The sequence below is a fragment of the Pseudorca crassidens genome, chromosome 1 (assembly GCF_039906515.1).
Source record: "Pseudorca crassidens isolate mPseCra1 chromosome 1, mPseCra1.hap1, whole genome shotgun sequence".
In the NCBI taxonomy this organism is placed as follows: Eukaryota; Metazoa; Chordata; class Mammalia; order Artiodactyla; family Delphinidae; genus Pseudorca; species Pseudorca crassidens.
In genome coordinates this window covers 104,623,201-104,651,019 of record NC_090296.1, presented here as the reverse complement: position 1 = coordinate 104,651,019, position 27,819 = coordinate 104,623,201, and the positions used below count along the sequence as shown (strand labels likewise).

Genomic DNA, 27,819 nt, shown 5'->3' with positions numbered 1-27,819 from the left:
AAGCAAAATGAGAAGACAGAGAAATACACAGCAGATGAAGGAGCAAGGTAAAAACCCACCAGACCAAACAAATGAAGAGGACGTAGGCAGTTTACCTGAAAAAGAGTTCAGAGTAATAGTAAAGGTGATCCAAAATCTTGGAAATAGAATGGGGAAACTACAAGAAACTTTTAACAGGGACCTAGAAGAACTAAAGAGCAAACAAACAATGATGAACAACACAATAAATGAAATTAAGAATTCTCTAGAAGGAATCAATAGCAGAATAACTGAGGCAAAATAATGGATAAGTGACCTGGAAGATAAAATAGTGGAAATAACGGCAGCAGAATAGAATAAAGAAAAAAGAATGAAAAGAATTGAAGACAGTCTCAGAGACCTCTGGGACAACATTAAACACACCAACATTTGAAGTATGGGGTCCCAGAAGAAGAAGAGAAAAAGAAAGGGACTGGGAAAATATTTGAAGAGATTATAGTTGAAAACTTCCCAACTATGGAAAAGGAAATAGTCAATCAAGTACACGAAGCAAAGAGAGTCCCATACAGGATAAATCCAAGGAGAAACATGCCAAGACACATATTAATCAAACTATCAAAAATTAAATACAAAGAAAAATCATTAAAAGCAGCAAGGGAAAAGCAACAAATAACATACAAGGGAATCCCCATAAGGTTAACAGCTGATCTTTCAGCAGAAACTCTGCAAGCCAGAAGGGACTGGCAGCACATATTTAAAGTGATGAAAGGGAAAAACCTACAACCAAGATTACTGTACCCAGCAAGGGTCTCATTTAGATTCGACAGAGAAATTAAAACCTTTACAGACAAGCAAAAGCTAAGAGAATTCAGCACCATCAAATTAGCTTTACAGCAAATGCTAAAGGAACTTCTCTAGGCAATAAACACAAGAGAAGGGAAAGACCTACAAAAACAAACCCAAAACAATTAAGAAAACAGTAATAACAACATACATATCAATAATTACCTTAAATGTAAATGGATTAAATGCTCCAACCAAAAAACATAGACTGGCTGAATGGATACAAAAACAAGACCCATATATATGCTGTCTACAAGAGACCCACTTCAGACTTAGGGACTGAAAAGTGAGACTGAAAGTGAGGGGATGGAAAAAGATATTCCATGCAAATGGAAATCAAAAGAAGGCTGGAGTAGCAATTCTCATATCAGACAAAATAGACTTTGAAATAGACTTTAAAATAAAGACTATTACAAGAGACAAAGAAGGACACTACATAATGATCAAGGGATCAATCCAAGAAGAAGATACAACAATTGTAAATATTTATGCACCCAACAAAGGAGCACCTCAATACATAAGGCAAATGCTAACAACCATAAAAGGGGAAATTGACAGTAACATAATCATAGTATGGGACTTTAACACCCCACTTTCACCAATGTACAGACGATCCAAAATGAAAATAAATAAGGGAACACAAGCTTTAAATGATACATTAAACAAGATGGACTTAATTGATATTTGTAGGACATTCCGTCCAAAAACAACAGAATACACTTCCTTCTCAAGTGCTCATGGAACATTCTCCATGATAGAGCATATCTTGGGTCACAAATCAAGCCTTGGTAAATTTGAGAAATTTGAAATTGGATCAAGTTTCTTTTCCAACCACAACGCTATAAGACTAGATATCAATTACAGGAAAAAAAACTGTAAAAAATACAAACACATTGGGGGCTAAACAATACACTACTAAATAACCAAGAGATCACTGAAGAAATCAAAAAATACCTAGAAACAAATGACAGTGAAAACACAACGACCCAAAACCTATGGGGTGCAGCAAAGGCAGTTCTAAGAGGGAAGATTATAGCAATACAATACAACCTCAAGAAAGAAGAAAAATCTCAAATAAACAACCTAAACTTATACCTAAAGCAATTAGACAAAGAAGAACCAAAATACCCCAAAGTTAGCAGAAGAAAAGAAATCATAAAGATCAGATCAGAAATAAATGAAAAAGAAATGAAGGAAATGATAGCAAAGATCTATAAAACTAAAAGTTGGTTCTTTGAGAAGATAAACGAAATTGATAAACCATTAGCTAGACTCATCAAGAAAAAAAGGGAGAAGACTCAAATCAATAGAATTAGAAATGAAAAGGGAGAAGTAACAACTGACGCTGCAGAAATACAAAGGATCATGAGAGATTACTACAAGCAACTGTATGCCAATAAAATGAACAACCTGGAAGAAATGGACAAATTCTTAGAAAAGCACAACCTTCTGAGACTGAACCAGGAAGAAATAGAAAATATACACAGACCAATCACAAGCACTGAAATTGAAACTGTGATTTAAAATCTTCCAACAAACAAAAGCCCAAAACCAGATGGCTTCCCAGGCGAATTCTATCAAACATTTAGAGAAGAGCTAACACCCATCCTACTCAAACTCTTCCAAAATATAGCAGAGGGAGGAACACTCGCAAACTCCTTCTACAAGACCACCATGACCCTGATACCAAAACCAGACAAAGATGTCACAAAAAAACTACAGGCCAATATCACTGATGAACATAGATGCAAAAATCCTCAACAAAATACTAGCAAACAGAATTCAACAGCACATTAAAGGATCATACACCATGATCAAGTGGGGTTTACCCCAGGAATGCAAGGATTCTTCAATGTGTGCAAATCAATCAATGTGATACATCATATTAACAAGCTGAAGGATAAAAACCATATTATCATCTCAATAGATGCAGAAAAAGCTTTCAGCAAAATTCAACACCATTTATGATAAAAAAACCCCAGCAGAAAGTAGACACAGAGGGAACTTACCTCAACATAATAAAGGCCATATTTGATAAACCCACAGCCAACATCGTTCTCAATGGTGAAAAACTGAATCCATTTCCATTAAGATCAGGAACAAGACAAGGATGCCCACTCTCACCACTATTACTCAACATAGTTCTGGAAGTTTTAGCCACAGCAATCAGAGAAGAAAAAACAAAATAAATGGAATCCAAATCGGAAAAGAAGTAAAACTGTCACTGTTTGCAGATGACATGATACTATACATAGAGAATCCTAAAGATGCCACCAGAAAACTACTAGAGCTAATCAATGAATTTGGTAAAGTAGCAGGATACAAAATTAATGCACAGAAATTTCTTGCATTCCTGTACACTAACAATGAAAAATATGGAAGAGAAATTAAGGAAACACTCCCATTTACCATTGCAACAAAAAGAATAAAACAGCTAGGAATAAACCTACCTAAGGAGACAAAAGACCTGTATGTAGAAAACTATAAGACACAGATGAAATAAATTAAAGGTGATACAAACAGATGGAGATATATACCATGTTCTTGTATTGGAAAAATCAACTTTTTGAAAATGGCTCTACTACCCAAAGCAATGTACAGATTCAGTGCAATCCCTATCAAGCTACCAATGGCATTTTTCACAGAACTGGAACAAAAAAATTCACAATTTGTATGGAAACACAAAAGACCCCGAATAGCTAAAGCAGTCTTGAGACAGAAAAACAGAGCTGGAGGAATCAGGCTCCCTGACTTCAGACTATACTACAAAGCTACAGTAATCAAGACAGTATGGTATTGGCACAAAAACAGAAATATCGATCAATGGAACAGGACAGAAAGCCCAAAGATAAACCCACAGACATATGGTCACCTTATCTTTGATAAAGAAGGCAAGAATATACAGTGGAGAAAAGACAGTCTCTTCAATAAGTGGTGCTGGGAAAACTGGACAGCTATGTGTAAAAGAATGAAATTAGAATACTCCCTAACACCGTATACAAAAGTAAACTCAAAATGGATTAAAGACCTAAATGCAATGCCAGACAGGATAAAACTCTTAGAGGAAAACATAGGCAGAACACTCTGTACATAAATCGCAGCAAGATCCTTTTTGACCCACCTCCTAGAGAAATGGAAATAAAAACAAAAATAAACAGATGGGACCTAATGAAACTTAAAAGCTTTTGCACAGCAAAGGTAGCCATAAACAAGATGAAAAGACAACCCTCATAATAGGAGAAAATATTTGCAAACGAAGCAACTGACAAAGGATTAACCTCCAAAATATACAAGCATCTCATGCAGCTCAATATCAAAAAAACAAACAACCCAATCCAAAAATGGGCAGAAGACCTAAATAGACATTTCTCCAAAGAAGATATACAGATTGCCAACAAATACACGAAAGGATGCCCAACATCACTAATCATTAGAGAAATGCAAATCAAAACTACAATGAGGTATCACCTCACACCATTCAGAATGGCCATCATCAAAAAATGTACAAACAATACATGCTGGAGAGGGTGTGGAGAAAAGGGAACACTCTTGCACTGTTGGTAGGAATGTAAATTGATACAGCCACTAGGGAGAACAGTGTGGAGGTTCCTTAAAAAACTAAAAATAGAACTACCATATGACCCAGTAATCTCACTACTGGGCATATACCCTGAGAAAACCATAATTCAAAAAGAATCATGTACCACTATATTCACTGCAGCACTATTTACAGTAGCCAGGACATGGAAGCAACCATAGTGTCCATCAACAGATGAATGGATAAAGAAGATGTGGCACATATATACAATGGAATATTACTCAGCCATAAAATGAAATTGAGTTATTTGTACTGAGGTGGATGGACCTAGAGTCTGTCAAACAGAGTGAAGTCAGAAAGAGAAAAATACTGTATGCTAACACATATATATGGAATCTAAAAAAAGAAAAAAATGGTTCTGAAGAACCTAGGGGCAGGACAGGAATAAAGATGCAGACGTAGAGAATGGACTTGAGGACATGGGGAGGGGGAAGGGTAAGCTGGGACGAAGTGAGAGAGTGGCATGGACATATATACACTACCAACTGTTAAATAGATAGCTAGTGGGAAGCAGCCACATAGGACAGGGAGATCAGCTCGGTGCTTTGTGACCACCTAGAGGGGTGGGATAGGGAGGGTGGGAGGGAGACGCAGAGGGAGGGGATATAGGGATACATGTGTACGTATAGCTGACTCACTTTGTTATAAAGCAGAAACTAACACACCATTGTAAAACAATTATACTCCAATAAGATGTTAAAAAAAAAAAAGAGCTGATGGTTGCATTATTGTTGAACCTCTACCTGAAATCAGACACAAAGAGAAACTCTAATAATGTGTATGTGTCTGTGTGTAAATGTGTTTACTAGAGGTTTAGGTGCTATAGGAATATTCTCTCATTTGGGCCATTGACCTCTTTGCTTCAACATTCTGTTCTTTTAATAGTTTTCAGTTTCTTCAGAAGCCTGCTTTCATCCCCACTTCATCTCCCTCCTAGGGAGGTATGGAAATTGCTTGCCTGCTGGTGGCCCTTGCACGTGCATATGATCTTTGCTGTGACGCTTTAATACCTTTTACAAACTCCTTTGCTATTATGAAAACAGGATCTCAGGAGGGAGAGGGTTAATATTTGTGTTCAGGCTGCCATTTTGAATTAGAATTCTCACCACATGTTTTAAATTGTATTCTTGCACTTAGGGTGTGCCTTTGATATAACCCCCCTTAAAAAACAAGTAACCAAGTCTTTTATGGTGTTTTTATAATTCAGTAGAGAGCTATTACATATTATTAACTTCATAAATGGAAGAATGTAGTCAGTTTTTTAATAACTGGAAACGGAGGAGGGGGAGTGACGGGAGGTAAGACTTCAGGGCGGAGTTGACGTTTGAGCTGAGGCTTGAACAAGGGGTAGATTTTGGACGTGTTGAGCTGAGAAGGTGTTGCGCATGGAGAGACCTTAGCATGTACAGAAGTACAGATCAGAAAGCGCAGTAAGCAGTGATTAGACTGTTTCTAGTGTGATTAGAGCATAGGGTGTATGTGTATTTGTGTTGGCAGGCGACAGTTACAGGACACAAGGCTGGAGAGGCAAATTGGACTCAGATCAGGAAGCATCATTCCATGCTCAGGCATTTGAATATTATGCTTTAGGCCACTGGGAACAGCTTTTGAGAAGGGCAGTAAAGACGACCTAAGCTATCTTTTAGGTAGGTCACTCCAGTTGTAATAGAAAAGGTAGATTTAAAAGGTAAGATAGTTGAGTTAGAGCATCCTGTTAGGAAGCTATTAATTATAGTCTGAACCAGGACAGCAGAGGCCTATTCAAGTCACATATATCTATTTTCTTAGCAATATTCATTGAACATCTACATTGTCTGCCAGGTATTTTGTTAGACATTGAGACTTTTTATTTTTTCCCTCAAAATATTTTTCATGTTCTTGTCTCCCTCCCTAGTCTCACTGGGACCATCACAGGCAAAGCTCTCATCACTTCATACCTGAGTTACTAGAGCCACAGTCTCTGTGGACTCCAGGGTCTCTCTCTAGTCCAATTTATTTTATGTATCACTGACAAAATAATATTTACATATGATCTACATCGTATCAGTTTTTCATTTAAAAGCTTAATTTTCTTCCATACCAATCAAGTCTTCATTCCTTTTCTGGATATCAGTGCCCTCAGTCTGGCTCTACACTGACTAACCAAATTTTTCTTACCACTTTGTAACACAAAAATGTTCTTATCAGTTGATCTCCTTACAGCATGCTCATTCTGCCCCCATGCCTTTCCTCCTGCGATCTCCTTGCTGTGAATATTATCTATATTTTCTTATTCAAATTCTTCCCATCTTTCAAGTCTTAGCTCAAGCGTCATCTCCTCCCCAAAATGTCCTCTATATGCTCCTAGAAGAGATTATTGTCTTAACACTGTTTCTTCTATCCCCGTGGCATATATAGCCCTTAATTGGGGCTTCTGTCCTCATAGTTGCCCCATGGTTACAATATGACTGTAGGGGTGCCAGCTGTCCTAACCAAGTTCCACACAGGAAAAAGAAGTACAAAGGGCAAAAGCGACATCTCTCCCAGCTGAGTCAGCCCCATTTAAAGAGCTCTCCCAGGAACTTCCCTGGTGGCGCAGTGGTTAAGAATCTGCCTGCCAGTGCAGGGGACACGGGTTTGAGCCATGGTCCGGGAAGATCCCACATGCCGCACAACAGCGAAGCCTGTGCACCACAATGTCTGAGCCTGTGCTCTAGAGCCCGCGAGCCACAACTACTGAGACCATGTGCCACAACTACTGAAGCCCACGCACCTAGAGCCCATGCTCTGCAACAAGAGAAGTCACCGCAATGAGAAGCCCGCGCACCGCAACGAAGAGTAGCCCCTGCTCGCTGCAACTAGAGAAAGCCTGCGTGCAGCAATAAAGCCATAACGCAGGCAATAATAAATAAACAAACAAACAAATAAATATTTTTTTAAAAAAGAAAAGCATACTCAATCTTTAAATAAAGAAAGAAATAAAGAGCTCTTCCAGAAGTCCCACCCAGTGACCGCTGGTAGGTTGGCCTTTTTGGTCGCCCCCGGGTGCAAGGGAACTTTATTTTTTTATTTATTTATTTTTTTTATAGCGGTGTGCGGGCCTCTCACTGTTGTGGCCTCTCCCGTTGCGGAGCACAGGCTCCGGACGCACAGGCTCAGCGGCCATGGCGCACGGGCCCAGCCACTCAGCGGCATGTGGGATCCTCCCGGACCGGGGCACGAACCCATGTCCCCTGCATCGGCAGGCGGACTCTCAACCACTGCGCCACCAGGGAAGCCCAAGGGAACCTTTTTTAGAGAGTCTTATTGAGAGTCTCAGTGTTGAACAAGTCCAGAGGGCACTGTTCATATAGAAAACAATACATAAAATAGAATGGAGTGTTCCATATTTTGATCTCGGTGATGATGACACAGTAAACATGTATGAAAAATCATCAAGCTGTATATTTAAGGTTAGTTAACTTTATACTTTACTGAATTTATGTTATACTTCAATTTAAAAAAATTAATGCCCCTATCCCCAAGAGTTGTGCAGTGTGGTGACCCTGGGCACTTGTTGCAGGTAAAATTAGGATTATGTTCTCAGAAGAACATAAGGGAGAGTGGACATTGGGTTAGGTATCTCTATATCATTGTCACACATATAGGACTTTTTTCTGAAGGCTGTCGATACTTTTGACATGTAAACCAAAGTTTTAAAATATCTCAGTGTTTAATGTAATATATTTATCATAGAGAAAATATCAACTTAAATGTGAGAATGTTTCATACATCATCTTAACCTCTGGTATAACAAATTATTAAAGATTTTCTTTGTGTTTGATATTTAGTAGATATTAACTTGATATTGAAACATTTCAGCAAAGATAAAAGCATTAGCTTTGAAAAATAAATTACTGCATGTTAATTTTACTCGTGCTATAAGATATAAACAGTAAGTGAAAACTCAGTGTATACTTTTTGACTGCTTATGTACTTTACATAGTATAAACAAGATTGGTTTTATCAAGTCAGTACTAAAAGGATTCAGAACACTAGTCTCCATAAAATCAGCATCCACTTTGGGTATTTCTAACCTGATAAATAAAAAGTGAGTACATAAAATTGATAATAAGTTAAAATCTAATCTGTATTTTTAAGTGCTTGTAAATATGTAATTTTTTGAAATTTTATCTCACTTTCAGGAATTTCTTGGAGGTCTAGTGGTTAGGACTCCAGGCTCTCACTGTGGAGGGTGTGGGTTCTATCCCTGGTCGGGGAACTAAAATCCCATAAACTGTGTGGCTAAAAAAAAAAAGAAATTTTATCTTACTTTCTTTTATTCTATTTTAGAAAAAATGGAAAAATAAGCAACCAAATCCACTTTGTCATTATGGAAAAATTACTAGAAAATGGGTGACTTGTGACTGGTCTGAGCTTTGTATATATTAAGTATCTTGTGAAATTTAAAATATATTGTAAGTAACAGGAATTAGGAAATGGTAACATTTTCAAACATTTATTTCTCAGTGTTTGTGGGTTGATGTTCACTTTTTCTAAATTAAAAGTATAGTTGATTTACAATGTTGTGTTAGTTTTTGGTATACAGCAAAGACACACACACACACACACACACACATATAATTTTTCAGATTCTTTTCCATTATAGGTTATTACAAGATATTGAATATAGTTCCGATGTTCACTTGTTTTTAAAGAAAGGTTGTTTTTTTCTTACTTAGGTTCACCCTCAGCAGCACCGGCTTCTTTTTGAAGTGTTTGATGAAAATCGATTGGTGAGTTCTATTGTACGAGTGTAAAATGTGAAGCAAGGGTATATTTCAGTAGAGCAGCAAGGAAAAGTGGGCTGGGGATCTGTGAGGTGAGGGATGCTTTGGGGATGGTTATGGAGACTCTGGGCAAAATGGTGGACAGATAGAATTTTTTTTTCCCTCTTTCCTGGTGCTACTCTCTACCCTTCTATTCTCCCAGGCACCTCTTGGGATTGTCAGTTCTCAGCAGATTCACGGTCTTCCTCAAGGCCTGACATGGCAGGAGATGCAGGAAAGTCAGCCTCTTTGTCTGGCCTTCCCTCACACTCATCCTTGTACCCTGGTCGGTAGTCCCAGGCTCAGGAGCCTTCCCCTCCTCACTCCAGTGGATTTCTTGGGGTTACCTGTATCCAGTTATGACATCCCATCCTCTCCCTTATCCCCACTATTCTACAAAGGAAAGCTATCCTCTCTACACCGATGAAGTAAAGTCCTCTGAAGGATTGCCAGTCCTTAGAGGGACAAAAAGCAAATATAACCTGATTTTATTTTTATAAAAGGATAGTTCTGATTCCTGATTTCCTAAAGACTGTCTTGAAATCCTATCCTTTTCCTAATTTGTCTCTTTGGAACTTTATTTCAAACCTTCTTTTTAGCATCTTACGTTTACATTTTACACTGGTAAGATTTGAATATGAAGGTGTAAGAACAGTGTTATATATTCAAAGCTTATCAGTTACCAAACAGAAGCACCAAAAAAGAAATTAAACAGTTTTATTCATTTTGTAGCTAACATGGAAACTGGATTTTTTAAAGAATCTATTTTTAGTGTTGGACTATACAACACTTTGTTTTTTTCTGTCAAGAAGTGATAACTATACTAGTAACTGAAGATATTGCAGCTGAAATCATTAGTTAGTATCATAACAGGCAAAGGTACTTTTTTGCAGCCAAGGGAGACTTCAGCACTAACTGGCAATGTAATTTTGTAAGGCTGAATGACAGATGTTGATGATTTGCTTATCAGATTTGGTTAGTCACAGAGCTTTTTGTTTTCTGTTTGTATTTTTGCCTTTTTTTTTCTTTTAATAGAATAGGGAATGTCTTCTGTTTTTTTCCCTCTGTTGCTACAGATCTGTTTTCCTTCTAGATAGGACCAGGTGAAATTTAGTATTGGTGTTTTTTTAATCATGAAATAGACATACAAAAAATATGTTTAATATAAATCTTTATTTTAAATAATAAGATGAATATCTGTACACTTCTTACTCAACTTAAGAACTAGAATATTACCAAAATCTTCAAAACCCCTCATACTCCTCCCCAATAGCATCTCCTTTTCTTCCCCTGCAAGTAGTAGCCACTGTCCTGAATATTGTGTTTATCTTTCTTATTTAAAAATTTTTATCATGTATGTATGTATCCCTAAAAGCATAGTAGTTTCCTTTTTCATATTTTTGATTTTATTAGAGTAGTAGCACTCTGAATACTTTCCTCTGTGACATGCTCTTTGCTTAATGTTATATTTGTAAGGTCGATCTGTAATAAGACATTTTACAGATGCATAGTTTTCCCTTCATCTGCAAATGCTGTAATGCCATAATTTATGTATTTATCCTCCTTAATAGATATTAGTGTGGTTTCCAGGTTTTTGCTATAACCAATTGATAAACATTCTTGCTATGTTTCCTGATATACGTGTATGAGTGTATCTCTAAGGTTCATATTTTGGGGTTGAATTGCTGGGTCATGTGTTATTTTTCCTGTTGTTAGTGACACTGATATGAATTTCTTCCTGATTCTTGGGTACATAACTGGTGAACTATTTTATTTGAGTTATTTGCATATTGTCCACAAGGAGGACATGTTTATGCTTTCCACCCTGCTTATAGTTATCTGGTCTTTTTTGCTGATAATCTTATTATGGTACGACTCTTCATTGCCAAAACTGGTATCTATCATGCTCTGATTGGTGCATTAACACTCCTTGACCATTTGCCACGTGTAGAGTACTATACAGGGTGTCACGATAGGTCGAAAGAAAAAAAGCATTGCTTCTGATATTAACAATGGAATATTTCTAAAAAAAAAAAAATAATGCATGTAACAGGATATTATAGATCCCCATACCAAGGAGTCAGAAGTCCTTATAGTCTGGCTTGTGATTTGGTACATTAGCTTGTAACCCTAGACAGATTATTTAATCCTTCTGAAAATATTTTCTCATGTTTAAAAATTGGAATAACAGTATTTGCCTTACCTATCTGATAAATATATTATGAAAATAAAATGAGATAGTAGTTATCAAAGCACTCAGAAAATTTTTCATCATTAATACAGAGTGTTATTTAACGTTCATGGAATCATGCGTTTGTGGCTCTCTGATATCACATTTTGTGTGTTAACTACAGTATGCCATTTCAGACATCTACTGTGTTAGATACTCTGCTATGCATTAGAAATGTAGTTTTTCTTAAAAAGCTCACTTTACTAGCAAAAGGGAACAAGAAATAATTAGAACAGGGTGGTGCTCATCATTCTAATGCTCTGATTTGTTGTTAGTCCTAGCAGGTAATTGAAGTGTACAGATCACCTGAGATGTCATAGATACTATAGCCATTGAAGGAATAACAGGCTTGATTGTGTGGCAGTAAATTGGCCTATGCACTGTAAATGTCATTTTATCATTCTCCTGTAGCATTCACAACTAAATTAGAAGTGCATCCTTTTCCTAGCAGATTCTCTTTGGAAATGTACAGCGAAGAGCACAGGTGCACTTTTAAGGAAAAAGAATTTCTAGTCATCTGGAAAATATTTGCAATATGAGTGATATTTTTTCAGCCAGTTTTAAGAAGCTGGGGATTAAAACAGTCATAGTTTGGTTATGGTTGTGGTGATGTTGATGGTGATGGGACATTTGAGAGTGATGTGCCTTTAAATGAATTCTACCCACCAGTGCAAAAGTTAGTGCTTCTGTGTCACTACCTAAGAGCTATCTCTGCACGCATACAGCCTCTGAAGCTTTAGGAAACGCCTATATTCCATATTCCAGGCAGAGATGCTGTGCTTCTCAAGTTCAGTGGTTGTATTAGTCAGGGTTTTCCAGAGAAACAGAACCAATAGGACACACACACACACACACACACACACACACACACACACACACACACACACACAGAATGAGACAGTGAGAGATAATGAGGTGGGAGGGATTGATTTACTTTAAGGAATTGCTTTACATGATAGTGGAAGCTGGCAAGTCTGAAATCTGTGAGGTGGTGCTGGCAGGTTGCAGATTCAGGTAAGAGTTAATGCATCTGAAATCTGCAGTGCTGGGCAGCAAGCTGGAAACTAAGGCAGGTTTCTGTGTTATAGTCTTGAGGCAGCATTGCTGCTTCCAGAAACCTGTCTTTGCTCTTAAGGCCTTTAACTGATTGAATGAGAGCCACCACATTATGGAGGGCATTCTGCTTTACTCAAAATCTACAGATTTAAATACTAATCACATATAAAAAATAGCTTCGTAGCAACATCTAGTTCAGTGTTTGACCCATCGGCTGGGCAAAATATCTTAGCCAACTCAACACATGCAATTAACCATCACAGTGGATATTAGCCTTCAAAGTTCTAGTTAACAATTAGTATTATCCAGAGCCTGTCCATAGCATGTAGGTAATCACATTATTTTCTGTGAAGATAATCAATAACCAAATATCTCAGAATGTGAGGCCCTGAGCTTCAGTCTAATCCTAGGATATTATATGTTTCATTCTAAAATGTGAAATTCTATAGGATTTACATAGACTCCTTCCAGGTGAGGTCTGCCACTACTCTCCAGCTCTTCTCCCCTTGAAGTTAGGGTTGATGCTACTCTCTTGGCATCTGTTTGGCTGAAGGGCTAAATTCTACCCCAGGTTCTCCAGGTTGTACACATAACTGCTCTAATACTGGTGCAGATCCTCTGCAGTCCCAGACCAGAGCCAGTAATGCAAACTGTTCAGCCTTCTGAGAATTTAAACTCAGACTAGAGTGCTAGGAAGTGCAAATGAGTTTCTTACTTTTCCTTGGCTGAAACCCTCTTTGCAAATGTTTCAAGCAACCTTCCTTCCTGTCCAGCTGGAGTACTTTTTGATATTTCTTTAGAAGTAGTAGCTGGATCCATCAAACCTCCTCCCTGGTGTTATTTAGTGCTTGCATTGTGCCCAGCATTAGCTCAAGAGGATCAGAAGAAATGTTTAGTTGCGGTCCTCACACTCTGGAAGCTTACAATCTAGTTAGGGGACATGAAACTGATGCTTATAGTGAAGCTTACCAAAGAGAAAACATTTATCTGGTTCATTTTATATTTAAAACCAAAGGAGGAGAGGAAAGACACAGAAGCAAGAAGAACTACAATCCTGAAGCCTGTGGAACAAAAACCACATTCACAGAAAGATAGACAAGATGAAAAGGCAGAGGGCTATATACCAGAAGAAGAAACAAGATAAAACCCCAGAAAAACAACTAAATGAAGTGGAGATAGGCAACCGTCCAGAAAAAGAATTCAGAATAATGATAGTGAAGATGATCCAGGACCTCGGAAAGAGAATGTAGGTGAAGATTGAGAAAATGCAAGAAATGTTTAACAAAGACCTAGAAGAATTAAAGAAAAAACAAACAGAGATGAACAATACAGTAACTGAAATGAAAAATACACTAGAAGGAATCAATAGCAGAATAACTGAGGCAGAAGGACGGATAAGTGACCTGGAAGTCAGAATGGTGGAATTCACTGCTGCAAAACAGAATAAAGAAAAAAGAATGAAAAGAAATGAAGACAGCCTAAGAGACCTCTGGGACATCATTAAATGCAACAAGATTCGCATTATAGGGGTCCCAGAAGGAGAAGAGAGAGAGAAAGAACCAGAGAAAATATTTGCAGAGATTATAGTCGAAAACTTCCCTAACATGGGAAAGGAAATAGCCACCTAAGTCCAGGAAGCGCAGCGAGTCCCATACAGCATAAACCCAAGGAGAAACACACCGAGACACATAGTAATCAAATTGGCAAAAATTAAAGACAAAGAAAAATTACTGAAAGCAGCAAGGGAAAAATGACAAATAACATACAAGGGAACTCCCATAGGGTTAACAGCTGATTTCTCAGCAGAAACTCTACAAGCCAGAACGGAGTGGCATGATATACTTAAAGTGATGAAAGGGAAGAACCTACAACCAAAATTACTCTACCCAGCAAGGATCTCATTCAGATTCGATGGAGAAATCAAAAGCTTTACAGACAAGCAAAAGCTAAGAGAATTCAGCACCACAAAACCAGCTCTACAACAAATGCTAAAGGAACTTCTCAAAGTGGGAAACACAAGAGAAGAAAAGAACCTACAAAAACAAACCCAAAACAATTAAGAAAATAGTCATAGGAACATACCTATTGATAATTACCTTAAACATGAATGGATTAAATGCTCCAACCAAAAGACATAGGCTTACTGAATGGATACAAAAACAAGACCCGTCTATATGCTGTCTACAAGAGACCCACTTCAGACCTAGGGACACATTCAGACTGAGAGTGACGGGATGGAAAAAGATATTCCATGCAAATGGAAATCAAAAGAAAGCTGGAGGAGCAATACTCATCTCAGATAAGATAGACTTGAAAATAAAGAATGTTACAAGAAACAAGGAAGGACAGTACATAATGATCAAGAGATCAATCCAAGAAGAAGATATAACAATTATAAATATATATGCACCCAACACAGGAGCACCTCAATACATAAGGCAACTGCTAACAGCTGTAAAAGAGGAAATCGACAGTAACACAATAATAGTGGGGGACTTTAACACCTCACTTACACCAATGGACAGATCATCCAAAATGAAAATAAATAAGGAAACAGAAGCTTTAAATGACACAATAGACCAGATAGATTTCATTGATATTTATAGGACATTCCATCCAAAAACAGCAGATTACACTTTCTTCTCAAGTGCGCATGGAACATTCTCCAGGGTAGATCACATTTTGGGTCACAAATAAAGCCTCAAAAATTTAAGAAAATTGATATCATATCAAGCATCTTTTCTGACCACAACGCTAGGAGATTAGAAATGAATTGCAGGTGAAAAAACGTAAAAAACACAAACACATGGGGCCTAAACACTACTTTACTAAGTAACCAAGAGATCACTGAAGAAATCAAAGAGGAAATCAAAAAATACCTAGAGACAAATGACAATGAAAACACAGCAGTCCAAAACCTATGGGATGCAGCAAAAGCAGTTCTAAAAGGGAAGTTTATAGCTGTACAAGCCTACCTCAAGGAACAAGAAAAATCTCAAATAAACAATCTAACCTTACACCTAAAGGAACTAGAGAAAGAAGAACAAACAAAACCCAAAGTTAGCAGAAGGAAAGAAATCATAAAGATCAGAGCACAAAAAAATGAAATAGAAACAGAAAACAATAGCAAAGATCAATAAAACTAAAAGCTGGTTCTTTGAGAAGATAAACAAAATTGATAAACCATTAGCAAGACTCATCAAAAAAAGAGGGAGAGGACTCAAATCAATAAAATTAGAAGTGAAAAAGAAGTTACAACAGACACTGCAGAAATACAAAGCATCCTAAGAGACTATTACCAGCAATTCTATGCCAATAAAATGGACAACCTGGAAGAAATGGACAAATTCTCAAAAAGGTATAACCGTCCAAGACTGAACCAGGAAGAAATAGAAAATATGAACAGACCAATCACAAGTTACAAAATTGAAACCGTGATTAAAAATCTTCCAACAAACAAAAGTCCAGGACCAGATGGCTTCACAGGTAAATTCTATCAAACATTTAGAGAAGAGCTAACACCCATCCTTCTCAAACTCTTCCAAAATATTGTGGAGGAAGGAACACTCCCAAACTCATTCTATGAGGTCACCAACACCCTGATACCAAAATGAGACAAAGATACTACAAAAAAAGAAAATTACAGACCAATATCACTGATGAATATAGATACAAAAATGCTCAACAAAATACTAGCAAACAGAATCCAAGAACACATTAAAAGGATCATATACCATGATCAAGTGGAATTTATCCCAGGGATGCAAGGATTCTTCAATATACACAAATCAATCAATGTGATATACCGTATTAACAAATTGAAGAATTAAAACCATATGATCATCTCAATAGATGCAGAAAAAACTTTTGACAAAATTCAACACCGATTTATGGTAAAAACTCTCCAGAAAGTGGGCATAGAGGGAACCTACCTCAACATAATAAAGGCCATATACAACAAACCCACAGCAAACATCATTCTCAATGGTGAAAACCTGAAAGCATTTCCTCTAAGATCAGGAACAAGACAAGGATGTCCACTCTCTCTGCTATTATTCAACATAGTTTTGAGAGTCCTAACCACAGCAATCAGAGAAGAAAAAGAAATAAAAGGAAACAAATTGGGAAAGAAGAAGTAAAACTGTCACTGTTTGCAGATGACACGATACTATACATAGAGAATCCTAAAGATGTCACCAGAAAACTACTAGAGCTAATCAATGAATTTGGTAAAGTAGCAGGATACAAAATAAATGCACAGAAATCTCTTGCATTCCTATACACTAATGATGAAAAATCTGAAAGAGAAATTAAGGAAACACTCCTATTTACCATTGCAACAAAAAGAATGAAATACCTAGGAATGAACCTTCCTAGGGAGACAAAATACCCGTATGCAGAAAACTATAAGACTCTGATGAAAGAAATTAAAGATGATACCAACAAATGGAGAGATATACCATGTCCTTGGATTGGAAGAATCAATATTGTGAAAATGACTATACTACCCAAAGCAATCTACAGATTCAATGCAATCCCTATCAAATTACCAATGACATTTCTTACTGAGCTAGAACAAAAAATCTTAAAATTTGTATGGAGACACAAAAGACCCCGAATAGCCAAAGCAGTCTTGAGGGAAAAAAACCAAGCTGGAGGAATGAGACTCCCTGACTTCAGACTATACTACAGAGTTACAGTAATCAAGACAATATGGTACTGGCACAAAACCGGAAATAGATCAATGGAACAAGATAGAAAGCCCAGAGGTAAACCCACGCACCTATGTTCAACTAGTCTATGACAGAGGAGGCAAGGATATACAATGGAGAAAAGACAGTCTCTTCAACAAGTGGTGCTGGGAAAACTGGACAGCTACATGTAAAAGAATGAAATTAGAACACTCCCTAACACCATACATAAAAATAAACTCAAAATGGATTAGAGACCTAAATGTAAGACTGGACACCATAAAACTCTTAGAGGAAAACATAGGCAGAACACTCTCTGACATAAATCACAGCAAGATCTTTTTTGATCCACCTCCTAGAGTAATGGAAAGAAAAAGAAAAATTAACAAATGGGACCTAATGAAACCTCAAAGCTTTTGCACAGCAAAGGAAACCATAAACAAGACAAAAAGACAACCCTTAGAATGGGAGAAAATATTTGCAAATGAATCAATGGACAGAGGATTAATCTCCAAAATATATAAACAGCTCATGCAACTCAATATTAAAAAAACAAGCAACCCAATCCCAAGATGGGCAGAAGACATAAATAGACATTTCTCCAAAGAAGACATACAGATGGCCAAGAAGCACATGAACAGCTGCTCAACATCACTAGTCATTAGAGAAATGCAAATCAAAACTTCAATGAGGTATCACCTCACACCAGTTAGAATGGGCATCATCAGAAAATTTACAAACAACAAATGCTGGAGGGGGTGTGGAGAAAAGGGAACCCTCTTGCACTGTTGGTGGGAATTAAACTGATACAGTCACTATGGAGAACAGTATGGAGGTTCCTTAAAAAATTAAAAATAGAATTACCATATGATCCAGCAATCCCTTTACTGGGCATATACCCAGAGAAAACCACAATTCAAAAAGACACATGCACCCCAATGTTCATTGCAGCACTATTTACAATAGCCAGGTCATGGAAGCAACCTAAATGCCCATATACAGACGAATGGATAAAGAAGATATGGTACATATATACAATGGAATATGACTCAGCCTTAAAAGGGAACAAAACTGGGTCTTTTGTAGAGACGTGGATGGATCTCGAGACTGTCATACAGAGTGAAGTAAGGCAAAAAGAGAAAAACAAATATCGTATATTAACGCATATATGTGGAACCTATAAAAAGGGTACAGATGAACTGGTTTGCAGCGCAGAAATTGAGACACAGATGTAGAGGACAAACGTATGGATATCAAGGGGGGAAAGCGGTGGGGGGTGTGTGGGTGTGATGAATTGGGCGATTGGGATTGACATGTATACACTGATGTGTATAAAATTGATGACTAATAAGAACCTGCTGTATAAAAAAATAAATAAAATTAAAAAAAAACAACCAAAGGATATTTGCTTATTAACTGGAAGTTTTAGGCCACAGACATGAGCAGTTTAATCTCATTGATCAGCTTATTAGAAGTGATCCATTTTTTGAGTCATTAGATTCCTAACTTAATTAAAGAAGGAAAGCTGCTATAGTTATTTGAAGGTATAGTGAAAAGATTAGGACTCTTGCTTCTTAAAGAAACAAGATTATAAGGGAATATGTACTAAAGTCTATAAAATCATAGTGTAGATTATACAAAACCAAAATAGCATAATAATTTTATTACTAAGTTTATAATTGTACCCATTCTAAAACAGTACTATCTCATTCTAGTCAGAAATAGAACTTAGTAAATTCCATATTTCTATTTTGTCCTCTTAATTGATTAAAAACACTGTTTAGAAAATTGTGATTGAGAACAGATCTATCTTAAGTTTTCTTTTTTAAACAAACTGCAAGTAGATGTTTTACATATTTGCTTTTACTTAGAAAAAAACACTTAGAAAAATACAACTTGGGTGTAGTACCATGTGGTGTAAACAACTGAACTATTTTACTTTTTACTTTCCTATGAATGAGCCAGTATATATTTATTACTGGAGTTCCAGCTGTAAATTTCAGCTAAGGGGTTTAAATATACCCTAGAGTATTATTTAAAAATAAATTTGTTTCTTTCAAATAGAATACCAACCTTGGTCTATGACATTTAGGGGAGAAATTAAAATATTAAACTTCTGTTACCTAGTAAACTGAAAATAAAGTAAAAGTTAAATAAATACACAGCAGAAAAATACATATACAAAATCACAACATCTAAAAGGACAAACAGTCTCCTGTTCTCTCCTGCAGGAGCTTTATCAGCAGTGGGTAAGTAATTCCACCTCTAGGGCAGTCCTAGTACTCAAAAATGTAAACAAGTATGTACTTTGTTTATATCAAGAAATATGCAGCATGGTTTATACTTCTTCACAGATATTGAACAACTAAATGAATTGTTTCAGTGCACCAGTAGGGGACAGCAAAGAGCCCTTAGAGTTTTTCAGAACAGAATTGGCATTGAGATATGTTTATTTGATGTGTTAAATCCTTTTTAGACTTCTTTACCTACCACAACACTCTCTAAAGTGAATGAATTGCAGAGACAGTGGAATAAAATATCTTGTGTGCTCAAACTATATCGGGGGATAGTTTTTCTGTCTAATCTGCATATATTTTTAATGGAATGTTTGCTTAGGCTATTTCTTGGCAGAGTTTTAATAGTCAGAATATAAATGGCATCATTTAAAGACTGTACTGCTTGGCTGGAAAAGCCTTAAAATTACAGGAGAAAATGCTTGGTGACAGCTTCTCTCAAACTTTTTTTTCCTCAGACGTATGCTCAAGTTTTGCAGTAGTATTGCTAGGCTAATTTTGTATTTCGATCCTTCAGCTTTCACTATTTATAAGTACGTAGTGTTTTGGAAGCTAAAATATTTATCTATTTGATTTAATGCTAAAGTTTTAATTCACCTCAAAGTTTTGGTATTTCCAAATTTATACATGTTTGAATTTACTCATTTTAAAAATATTAACAGTCTATATTCCTTTCTATGTTTACTAAATTGACTAAATTGACTAGATTTCTATGTTTACTAAATTCACTGTTTGGAAATTCAATCCTTGATTTGATACTCAATTACATGGAGTTTCATTCCTACCAACTTCCTGTAATACTATCCCTATGGGTAAAAATATTAGTGGTCAAACTCTGCTGGAGAAAGCATAGGCACCGTGATTCACATAGTTAAATGTTCATTTAGTAGAGCTGGAGTGAAAAAATACTGTTTCAACTTGAAATGCTAGAAGATTGTTGTTCTTGTGTTACTCATTCATGCAAATTGGAGAAGGTATAATTGAAACAAGGTTGGCAGTGTTTGAGGCAGTGTGCTGCAGCTGAGCTCAGCTTAAAGGTCGCTGGAAATCAAGTGCTTTGTAAGTGAAGGCATTTTGACTACAGACGATTCAAGACATTTTGTAAACGTCAGTCTCGGGAATGGGCCGTCTTTTTCTTTCTGTGATATCTGGTCTCTAAGGTTTTACTTAGGATAAAGACTACGACTTCTGAGCTCTTTTAGGCACCACAAATGATTTTTTCTTTCGATGCAGTGCAGCTGCTTCTAGCCTGTCTACCGACAGAGATCTTTGTTATGACTTTCAGCCCTTAACATGTTTGGAAATGAGAACAAATGGCACAAAGCTTACGATTGCACTTTGCAGCCAGAAGAAGCAATACTTATCCTGTGTCAGAAACCTCTGGAGATGATTCGGATAGCAGTGTTCACATGTGCTTCACGAGACCAACACGGACTTCAACGTCTAACGTGGTTCAAATGAAGCTGACTCCCAGACAGACTACACTACCTCCGTTAATAAAGGAAAACGTTAAGTCTCGGGAAGGATCATCTGTTCCTTCACCTGAAAATGTTAATAAAAAGAGCAGCTGTCTGCAGATTTCACTACAGCCAACAAGGTACAGTGGATGTCTTCAGTCTGGCAATGTCTTAGCTGATGGTGATGATGCTTCATTTACTTGTGTCTTGAAGGATGGCAGTGCTGTGGTTGATAATGAACTGAATGCTGTGGATGATGGTAACCTCTTGAGCAGTCCTGCCATTTGCAGTGGTAGCCTTAGTCACTTCTCAGCCAGTGAGAATGGGTCTTATAGCAGCAACGGTAGTGATTATGGGTCATGCACAAGTATCACCAGTGGAGGTTCATACACCAACAGTATCATCAGTGATAGCAGTGGTTATACTTTTCCACCAACTGATGATACCTTTTTTGGTGGAAATTCATCTTCTGACAGCATCTCCAATAGAAGTTTGCCAAACAGGAATACTACTCCATGTGAAATTTTTTCGAGAAGTAGAAGTACAGTTCCCTTTGTCCAGCATGACCTGGATCGTGGACTAGAGATTATGAAATTGCCTGTGAGCAGGAACTTGAAAATTCCACTAAAACGTTGTTCATCCTTAGTCATTTTTCCTAGGAGTCCTTCAGATACCCCACCAACTTCTCTAACAAGTACAGGTACTCCTCCAAGCAAAGGATCCTATCAGACCTCACACCAGTTTATTATTTCTCCTAGTGAAATTGCCCACAATGAAGATGGCAGTAGTGCTAAGGGATTTCTTTCAACAGCTGTCAATGGACTTCGGTTATCTAAAACAATCTGTACTCCCAGAGAAGTAAGAGACATACGACCTCTTCACAGCTCATTACAAAAGAAAATTGTTATTGCAAATAATAGTCCAAATCAGACGGTCTGTGAAAAGTCATCTGAAGGATATTCTTGCGTTTCAGTGCATTTCACCCAACAAAAAGCAACTGCATTAGATTGTGAAACAGCAAATGGTGATTGTAGACCAGAGATGTCAGAAATTAAGCTTAATTCTGATTCAGAGTATATTAAGCTTATGCACAGGACATCTGCATGTTTACCATCTTCCCAAAATGTAGATTATCAAATAAATATCAATGGACAGTTGGAAAGACCACATTTACAGATAAACAAAAACCATGCTCTTTTACAAAGAAGTATTTCATTGGGAGGAACTTATCCAAATGTTTCCTGTTTATCCAGCCTTAAGCACAGTTGTTCTAAGGGGGGACCATCTCAATTACTCATAAAGTTTGCATCTAGGAATGAAGGTAAAGTTGATAATTTAACAAGAGACAGCAACAGAGATTTCACAAATGAACTATCTAATTCTTTACAGCATTCTTGTAAGGTAAGTCTCCTTTGGTCTTGGTAAATGTTGTTTTATACTAGAATGGCTCTATGAAATATTTGGTTAAAATTTATTATAACTTGGCAGCTTTATATATTTTCTTGGTCCTTAGCTAGCAAGCACTGTGTAGTCATGAACTTCATATTTGTAAATCTGAAAAAATGCCCAGTAGTTTTTCACTCTATTTGTTATTTTATCAATGTAGAAAATATGTATTTAAAAAAACTTTCCAAAGTGATTTAAGCCATAAAACATTTCTGTCACATAAAAACAAGCTAAAATAATAATTTATTTGATAACATTTTGCCTTCATATGTTTTCCCTCAAGTGGCATGGTATTTTAATGTCTAACTCCGTATTTTATTCCTACTTTCAAAAATGCTCATTTTGTATTCTCCCCTCCTTAAGCATTGTGAAAAAAAGTAAAATATAGAAAGCCACTCAAAGTATTAAACAGTAAAAAGTCTACATAAAAATGTGAAAATCTTATAAGTGAACATAGAGAAAATGTTTCTTTAAAATACATATATTTATTTGATCATTGATAAAAACTGTTATGCTGAATGTTTAAAGCAGAGGAAAAATAAATGTTATCTGCATTTGTATATACCCTTAACCACAGGAATTTTGTTTCCACCCTATTTTTCTTTAGCTACCAGTTAAGTGTGCCTTCTAAAATGTAACTCACTCAACAATATTGAATTCTAAATTTTGTATTTTTAAGTTTGGTTTCAATTGCTAGGTATTTTCCATAATTCTCTAATTACCCAATTAATTTGTTATTTTGGTAATTTTGCTTTATTATATTAGTAATTTAACTCTAGTGAATCTTAACCAAAACAGTTTTTTAATGTAATTTGGCCTTTCCAAAGTATTTTAAGTGTTTTGAACTTAAATAGATTTTTTTTAATTTCTGTATTTGGAAGATCTTGCCAGATTTCTGCAAATGAAAAAAATGTTTCTGACTAAACCAATTTTAGATGACAGTACATAATAGTTTGGGGGAAAAAAACTTATCTGTTTATCTGTGTTTGTATAACAAAATCAATATTAAAGATTCTTTTAACACTTCTGGGCAAATAAAATATTAAGTAATTGCTAGTTTGTTTTCTCTCTTTTGAAGTCTGATAAATATAATTCTTGTTATCTAATGCCCAGATGTTAATATAAGCAGCTACTTTACTGAGGATGAATAAAGATCACATTTCAAATTCTGATGTATGTTTTAGAATTATTAATTCCATTTACAAAACTTTTAAAACACCAGCTGTTAGGAGATTATAATCCATTCAGTTGTCTTGTCTTCTAAAAAAAAGCAATTAAGTGATACTATGAAGAAATACATTAATAGTTTGCTAATTGTACGACATGTACCTTGTAAATTTATTTTACATTTAATGAAATAATTAACCTGAAAGGAAAAATTAACCTAGAAATATTTCTAGAAATATCCTTTAAATAGTTGATTTTGTGGTAATATTATAGTTTGTTGTTGTTGATGCTTTTGAAAAAATGGTATTTTTAATGTTTTTTTAAAAAGTGTGACTGCCTTTTGCGTGGCTAAAAGATACACTTTTATTGGCTTTATTTAAAATTAGGTAAGCTAACTTAAATATTTTTTTGTGACAGCCAAATGCCTAGCTTTCTGCAGATTCTATTTTTTTTGATAGATTATTGGATTATAAAATAGTTCGGAAGTGTGTCATTTGCTGGAGAGCTTTAAATTGTTCCTCCTTTTAATGTTTATTAGACAGCTGTTTATACAAGAATCGTAAACAATATAGGACCATTACATTTAACACATACTGGATCTAAATTGATCTAATTGTTTACTGGTAAATCAAGGGCTTGTTTTAAGAGGAAAAATAGTAATGTTGTTTTTTCTAAACATAGCAGTGACAACAATAATGGGATTTTAGAAATAATCCTGTGTTTATCAATAATTATATATTAATCTAATTATAGTGGTATATTGTAACTCATTTATAAATAAACAGCTCCCAAAATATTTCCCATGACTCCAGTTAGTCTGGGTTAGTATTCTGATATGCTGAGTCTGGATTCACATTTAACAAGTTGATATTAGAGTAGCATTTAGTAATGTCAGCTATCTGTACCCAGCAGCCATGAAATTAAATCACTGCTTTGGTCAGGGACCCTGGTTTCTAAAGCACTGAGAGGTCTACAGATTCTTTTCTTCTGTGTTTAGCTACCAGTCTCTAGGAGGATAGTATCCAGTTTCTAGCTCTCTATAATCAACAGCTCATTACTGGCTAATTTTTTTAATTTAGTGAGAACTTTTACCTGTATCTGCGACTGGGGTTCCGTGTGTTGTTTACAACTGGGGATGAAGATGAGACTTTATATTCCACATAATAATGTTGATTTCACTTATTGCCATCAAAGAGCATAACAATAACTGGCATATATTTATTATATATATTTTTTGAGAGACAATATTACTTTTGTAAAGGCTTTATAATGACTTTTGATCTGAAAGTAGATATTTGATATTTTAACATTGTGTGTATTGTCAGCTCGATCAAGAGATAGGTTAAGGAGCTAAGATGGTTTTTATACAGTTACAGAAATTACCATTCAGATTTCTAAAATCTGTGCAATAGTTAGTTTACTCTATTATTATTTTATTTTTCCCTATCTATTGTTTTTTTTAAATTTCATGTATTGTTAGGATGCTCAGAAATTTCATTGCCCTATTATTTAAAATACCTTAGCATTTGCCTAAGCTTGTATATGTCTTCCATACTTCATGTATATGCATGCTTTTATCAGAAATTTTGACTTTACATTTTTCTTTTTATTATAAACGTTTTTGTTTATTTTCTGTTATTTAATCCTAGGTAGGTAAATTGCTTAAGCCTAGTGTAGAAGAACTTTAAAAAACTGTGTTTCAATTCTTTCAAAGCCTTTAAAACTAATCTCAAGAATTTAGATTTCAATAATATATTTAGCTGTTCTTCCCAAAACAACTGTTTTAAATATTTACTATTTTTAGTGTTCCATTATTTTCTTAGTCCTTATTTTATTAACTTTAGCAGAATATTTAGAGACATTTGGTTAAATTTATTTTGAACACTTAATCTTTCCTATAAAAATCAATATAGTTTATAAGTATTAACCCTAAAACTGTAATGCAACAATGTTAATGACCAGTTTTAGAAACCTGGTGAGAGGTGTGTGCATGTATATGTACATTTCTTAGAACTGAAGAACTAAAATATTAATTTCAGGGTGGTTCAGGGAGGTGAATTGTTTGCTTCAGAAATACTTTGTATTCCTCTGTAGATGTGTCTTTAATTCATTCATCTGGCACATGTTTGAGTGCCTACTGTTTGCCAGTCACTGACTCAAGTTCTGGGAATAAAAGATACTGAAGCACAGTTTCTACTTGGGGGAACTCCCATCCTAGTTAGAGACACACTGGTAGATAAAAAAAATTCCAGTCTAAAGTGTGATGTACTAAAATAGAGCTGTATATGAGAACGTGAGAAAGATGCAGTGTGACTCTAGCACAGGGAGTCCAGGGATGTGGGAGGAGATGATATGCTGGCAGTGGGTGGGAGTCCCATTGCATGGAGCACCTCATGCTGAAAGAAAGCAGTGTGTCTCCTGCTAACAGATAATAGTTAGGCAATGGAAGTCGTTATTTGAGAGTGTGACATGCTCACTTTTATGCTTTTAGATGATACTTTCTTATGACACCATGGATTATAAGTGAATTAAAGTTTTCTTAACTTGGATGGCCAGGTGAATAGTGACATCATGAACTAAGATAGGGAATTCAGGAGAAGGGGCCAGATTGGGAGCGCAAAGAAAAAAACCATGCGGCATTAAGTTTCTGTACCGAGAAGCTGCCCTGGTAGTAGTGCTGTCAAGTAAGGTAGTTGGAGATACAGGCTCAGGACTCAGGAGAGAAGTGAGAGCTGGAAATGTAGCTTGGGCGTCATGAGTCTAGTCAAAGACTTAGGTAAGGATGAACTGAAAAAAGCATGAAAGTGAGATGGGAGGAGTGATAAATCAGAATTCTGGGGACTACCAACTTTGGAGAAACAGTGGAAGAGGAGATAAAAAGGAGTCCAAGAAAGAGCCACCGGAGGAGCAGAGAGGCCAGGAGAGCTTGGAGGCCTGAAAGCCAAGGGAAGAGAAAGTTCAAGGTGAGCAGCATACAGTGCCATGGAATTTAGGTATCCATTGAGTGTAAGAGGTCCTTGGTGACTTCAGTAAAAGTAGGCTCAGGAGCATAGTGTAAAAGCCTGGTTGAAGAAAGAATGAAACAGGTGAGGAAGCAAAAACAGCAGGCATAGCTTGTTTGCTCAATGTCATAAAAATAGTCATGAGTTAGTGTAGGCAAGGTATGTATTTAATGGCTGTTATATAGAATACATGGTATTATGTGGTTATAATTGCGTAAGACAAACTGTCCACAAGGATATTGCAGCCTGTTCTCTAGGAGGAGAAAAGGTCTGTAGCTCTCTGTTCTTTCACCTTAGAAGTAAAGAATAAGTGAGCATCGGCAGTGAAAACTGAAATGGAGACTGAGCAATATGAAATGAAGGGAACAAACAATTAGGAGTAAAAGCGTGAAACCACCTCTGAATAGTCACAACTCTTGGCGAGCAGCATTATCCTAACGTTCTCCTCCCCCTCCCTACCACCCAAAATACGACAAAACAAAAATAGAGCTTCCAGGTAGAAAACAGGTCAGGGTTTAAGGCCTCTTCCTAGAAACGACTTGGAGAAGAGGCACCTCTGTCTTGCTGTCACCGGCTTCTTCCAGCATAGGGAGCCCACCGTGTGCTACCTGTGGTGAGGCCTGGCCCTTCTAGATCCACTCTCCCTTTATGTTATGGGTGACAGGGAACAGGATGAACTAGGAGAAGCCAGGACCGGAGGCTGTATGGGCAGAAGGGGCTTGGCAGAGTCCCTGGGTGTGGCCAGCCAACGTGTTGAGGTCAGGAGGGTGGTTAACAGGAGTGAATGAGTGCTGAGAAGGGCATCCGATGATCTTGCCAACAAATACACAAAATACCTGAAGTCTTGCTCAAGTGTGTGGCTCGGTATTCTTTGTTGGCCAAGTGGGAGACTGGAAGACTATGGTCAGGTGAAGACCAACATTTAGAGATAGCCTGTAAACAAGAGGTGAGCCGATGTGCCCTGGTTTAGTGAGATAGCTGGGGGGAGACTCAACATAGCAGCAGTTGTCGGGAAGCAATTTTACCTTCGCTGAGATTTCACAGAACTTTTTCAATATAACTAGAGCAGATCTGAGAACTTGGAAGGGCAAGCAGCTAGCATGTTTATATACCTGGTAGCCCAATTCAGGGATGGGTCATAACAAAGAAGACCTTGACCAAGAGATCCCATGATGTTTCTAGTCAGGGTTCTAGGATATCTTGGCAGAGGGCTGCGGTGATCATGCCTTCTCTTGACTTAGATGTATTACATCTAAGATAAAAACCATA

General features: G+C 36.6%; 1 protein-coding gene across 3 annotated transcripts in view; it reads left to right on the top strand.

The window, feature by feature from the left end:
* The window catches only part of NEDD4 (NEDD4 E3 ubiquitin protein ligase), a 156,653-nt gene that overhangs the window by 37,004 nt on the left and 91,830 nt on the right, over positions 1-27,819 (top strand). For 2 of the 3 annotated variants that reach the window (XM_067747668.1, XM_067747663.1), the window contains one exon: positions 9,121-9,174. Coding sequence is in view for 2 of the 3 variants with exons in the window: in XM_067747663.1 (XP_067603764.1) it covers positions 9,121-9,174 (54 nt within the window). In the remaining variant the exon portion in view is untranslated. Of the gene's footprint in view, positions 1-9,120; positions 9,175-20,372; positions 22,337-27,819 lie in introns of those variants that run through there. The other variant, XM_067747661.1, reaches the window with a different exon arrangement.